Source organism: Psammomys obesus, unplaced genomic scaffold (assembly GCF_907164565.1).
Source record: "Psammomys obesus unplaced genomic scaffold, mPsaObe1.curated_primary_1811, whole genome shotgun sequence".
Taxonomy (NCBI): Eukaryota; Metazoa; Chordata; class Mammalia; order Rodentia; family Muridae; genus Psammomys; species Psammomys obesus.
Window position 1 is genome coordinate 7,348,979 of NW_026592666.1, and position 3,563 is coordinate 7,352,541.

The following is a 3,563-nucleotide window of genomic DNA, read 5'->3' on the forward strand; positions in this document are numbered from 1 at the left end:
GGTAAGCTACCTCCTGCACGGCTGGATTTCAGTCCCTTGTTAAAAAGTGTCTTGTTTCTCTCGGCTGTAGATGAGTTTCAGCGTGGCACTGATGTCCTGCTCAGCATCACTGATGAACCAGACCTCAGTATCTTCCAAACACATGGGAGGGTGGAAGGCAGACACTGCTTTTCAGGTTGTTCCTTTTGAAGGTAACTGGTGGAGGGTCCTGTGGTCTTCAGAGCCATCAGTCCATCAGTAGGTGCTGTAGCCAAAGCCAGAGCCAGAGCCCCATGGCCTGTAAAAGCTGCTGCCATAGCAACAGCCTGGATTGTTGAAGTTACTAACACCTCCATAACAGAAGTTGCGGGAGCTGTAGATGGTTCCACAGCCGTGGTTCAGGGGAGAACCCAGAGGCACAACACAGTTCAGGGGGGTAGCTCTGTAGGTCCCATGGAAGTTGGTTCCATAGCAAGGATACCCTGGGAAGTAGTTTCCACAGCAGAAAAAGCGAGTCATGGTGGTAGATGTGGAGGGAGATCTGGATAGACTGTGAAGAACAAGTCAGGCAAGTGTGAATGGAGCATCTCTTCCACAGTCGACCTTTTATACCTTGAGCTGCTGGCCATGACACACCAGTCCCTGCACACCTTACCACAAATTTGCATAAATAAGCCTATTATTTTCCAATAAAATGTGCATAAAGACCCAGCATACTCTGCCCACATTTTTGTTGGCTTTTCTGTTTACAAAGGAATGTGAGCTACCTTCAAAGCCAGTGAGCATCCCTGACATGCCACTGAATTCTTTTCATCAGTGCCCCTTTAACTACTGTCCTCATTGCAACATTGCGTCATCCAAGGCTCTAAGTCTTTTGCTTATAAACCCCTCCCAGTTGACATCACTAGGCTAAAACAGCTTTAACAAAAATATAAGCACCCAAACCAACACTTACACTCTCTGAAATCTCTGAGTCTTGGCTAAAATCATTCTAAAACATTAGACAAACATTATAAACCTCATGAAGTTAGCTTCTTGCATCACTCCAAAATACTGGCACTTGGGAGCAGGGTTTCATTTGGTGGTGGAGAACATCAGTTAGAATCAGGTAAAAGAAGTAGCTGCAGATTGGTATGAATATATTAGATGCCACTGAATGGCTGGCTGGCTTTTAAACAGCTTGGTTTGTTTTACATAAATTCATCTCAATACTTTTTTTCATTTTCAGCAGCATTACCATAAAAAAATCATCGGAACAATTCTTTTAAAAGACATGACGTTGGAAAGGATATAGGAAATACATGTTGGGGGGGGCGAGAAGCTGGAGGAAGAAACACATGTATAAACTTTTTAATTAAAACTGAACAAATGCTTTCATAGAGACTGTAAGGGCACCACATAAGATAGCTAAGAAAAGTCTACCAGCAGTTTCCATCTGTCTCTTTTATGAGCATCTTTCTTGTTAACACATATTTTATTTTTTTATGGCAAACATACAGCCTTTACTTGTAGATCATCTTAAACGTTACCAAACTATCTTGTTGTGGTAGTGATTTGCTGGAGCTAAATGGAGCGATGCCCATTTCAAAGTCAGGTTGTACCACATTTGCTTCTCTGTGTTTGCTAGTAAACCGAGCCTGAGCACCATGACCCAGTTAAAAAATACAAGTTATATTTCAGGGTGCGGAATGCTCTCTTCTGCTCCCCACTGCATTATGTGCAAATCATTCTTTGTCGTGAGGGGAATCATACGAAATTTGTGTTTGAAATGTTAAATCTGTACCAATTAAACAGTTAATAAGCAGCCAATCTCCTGCATGAATAAAAGTCTGTATTCATTAAAGGGAAAGTTTCAAAGCTGCTGGGTCTAACCAGGCCTTTTAGTGCGTACCTAGTAGGCCAGCACTGCCGAGTTCAAAGCCAGCCTGGGCAAGAGTGAGACCCTGTACAAAACACAATGTTCTGTGGGCATAGATTTAGCTTTTATTGGACAACCATGGGATCCAATAGGCAAAATGAGTTTTTCCACCAGAACTGATTTACTGAGATTCTTTCTTGGGTTCTATGAAGAAGGAAAAAAAAAAAAGAGCTATCTACAGAACAAGTGGATATTGCTTCATAAAATTATTATAGTTTTTGAACATTTGTATTTACAGAATATAAGAAACAAAACTGGGAGCTGAAGAGATAGCTCAGTGGTTAAGAGCACTGGCTGCTTGTCCAGAGGTCCCGGGTTCAGTTTCCAGCACCCACATGGCAGCTGATACCTATCTGTAACTCCAGCAGGCAAAACAAATAAAAAAATAAATAAAATAAGTTTAAAAATGAAAAAGAAACAAAATTATCTTCAAATTATTTTTAGGAAAAAGAGTAAATTAATAATATATATTTACCATTTTAGCTCATTCAATTATATATAATATACAAATATATGTTATCTCACACAGACCTAGACTGAAACCAAATGCTATTGTGTTGTTAAAGGAACATATCAATAAATGAGACCGCACGACACTCTTACTGTGAATAAGAGTCTCACTCAGCCATCCTAGAGAAGCTTCCTCCACAGCAGCTGGAGTTAATACCCACAACTGAACAATGTGAAGAGTGAGAGACCTTGGAACCACAGTCCTCAGTGGAGCGTCTTCATCAGACCCCTCCCTCCCACTCAGGGCTCAGGGAACCCTGCTGAAAACAGAGTGACAAAAGTGTAAGAGCCAGAGGGCAGGGAGGACACGAAGAAGACAAGGCCCTCTAAATACACAAGATCGATATACAAATGATCTCAGAGAGACTGAAGCGGTGTGTGCACAGGGCCTGCACGGACCCGAGCCAGATGGGGTCCCAGCACTGAGAGGGGGAGGTGGACACAAGCCCCCATCCCTAACCAAGAAGCTATCACCAACTGACAACTGCTTACAAAGAATCGTGCCTAAAGCAAGCCTCATGCCCAGCGGCAGACGGTCAGTGCAGGTGAACTCAGTGGTATGTTTGGAGGTTTTTGTGTCTCATAATGCTTTGTCTGGACATTTTTTACCTTACTGACCTTTTGCCTATATATTATGACATTCAATTTTGTGTTGTTGTTGTTGTTGTTGTTGTTGTTGTGTGTATGATGTGTATGTATGTATGTGTGTGTTTCTCACACTTTGTGTTTAGTTTGTTTTTGTTTGTTTTGTTTTATTCTGCTTTGTTTGTTTAATTTTTTTTTATTTGCCAGTTTGTTTTTCAAAGAGAGAAAGAAGGCATCGAGTTAGAAGTATAGAGAGATGGGGAGGATCTTGAAGGAAATGAGATGAGAAAAACCATGGTCTGAATACACTGGGTAAAAAAAAAAAAAAAAAAAATCATTTTCAATAAAAATAAATAAATAAAATTTAGAAACAGAAACAAGTTATATTTGCCTTAAGGATGAGAATTATATGGACTTTACATAAGATAACACAGGAAACTTGAGACATGTTTGTGAGGAAGCAAAGGCAGTACTGACTGAAAATGAATGGTGGCTGTTGAGAAGTTCCTTCTGCCAGATCATTGGAACCTGCAACTCAGATATGTTGCCACAAGATGACAGTGGCATTTCG

General features: G+C 40.8%; 1 protein-coding gene across 1 annotated transcript; it reads right to left on the reverse strand.

Moving 5' to 3' along the window:
• Nucleotides 1–234: 234 nt before the first annotated feature.
• LOC129682433 (keratin-associated protein 7-1) lies at nt 235–498 on the reverse strand. Its single transcript, XM_055614800.1, has one exon. The coding sequence runs from the start codon at nt 496–498 to the stop codon at nt 235–237; it is 264 nt and encodes an 87-aa protein (XP_055470775.1).
• Nucleotides 499–3,563: the final 3,065 nt, after the last annotated feature.

Coding starts and splice junctions, on each gene's coding strand:
- LOC129682433 (XM_055614800.1), bottom strand. CDS start 498: ATGACTCGCTTTTTCTGCTGTGGAAACTACTTCCCAGGGTATCCTTGC.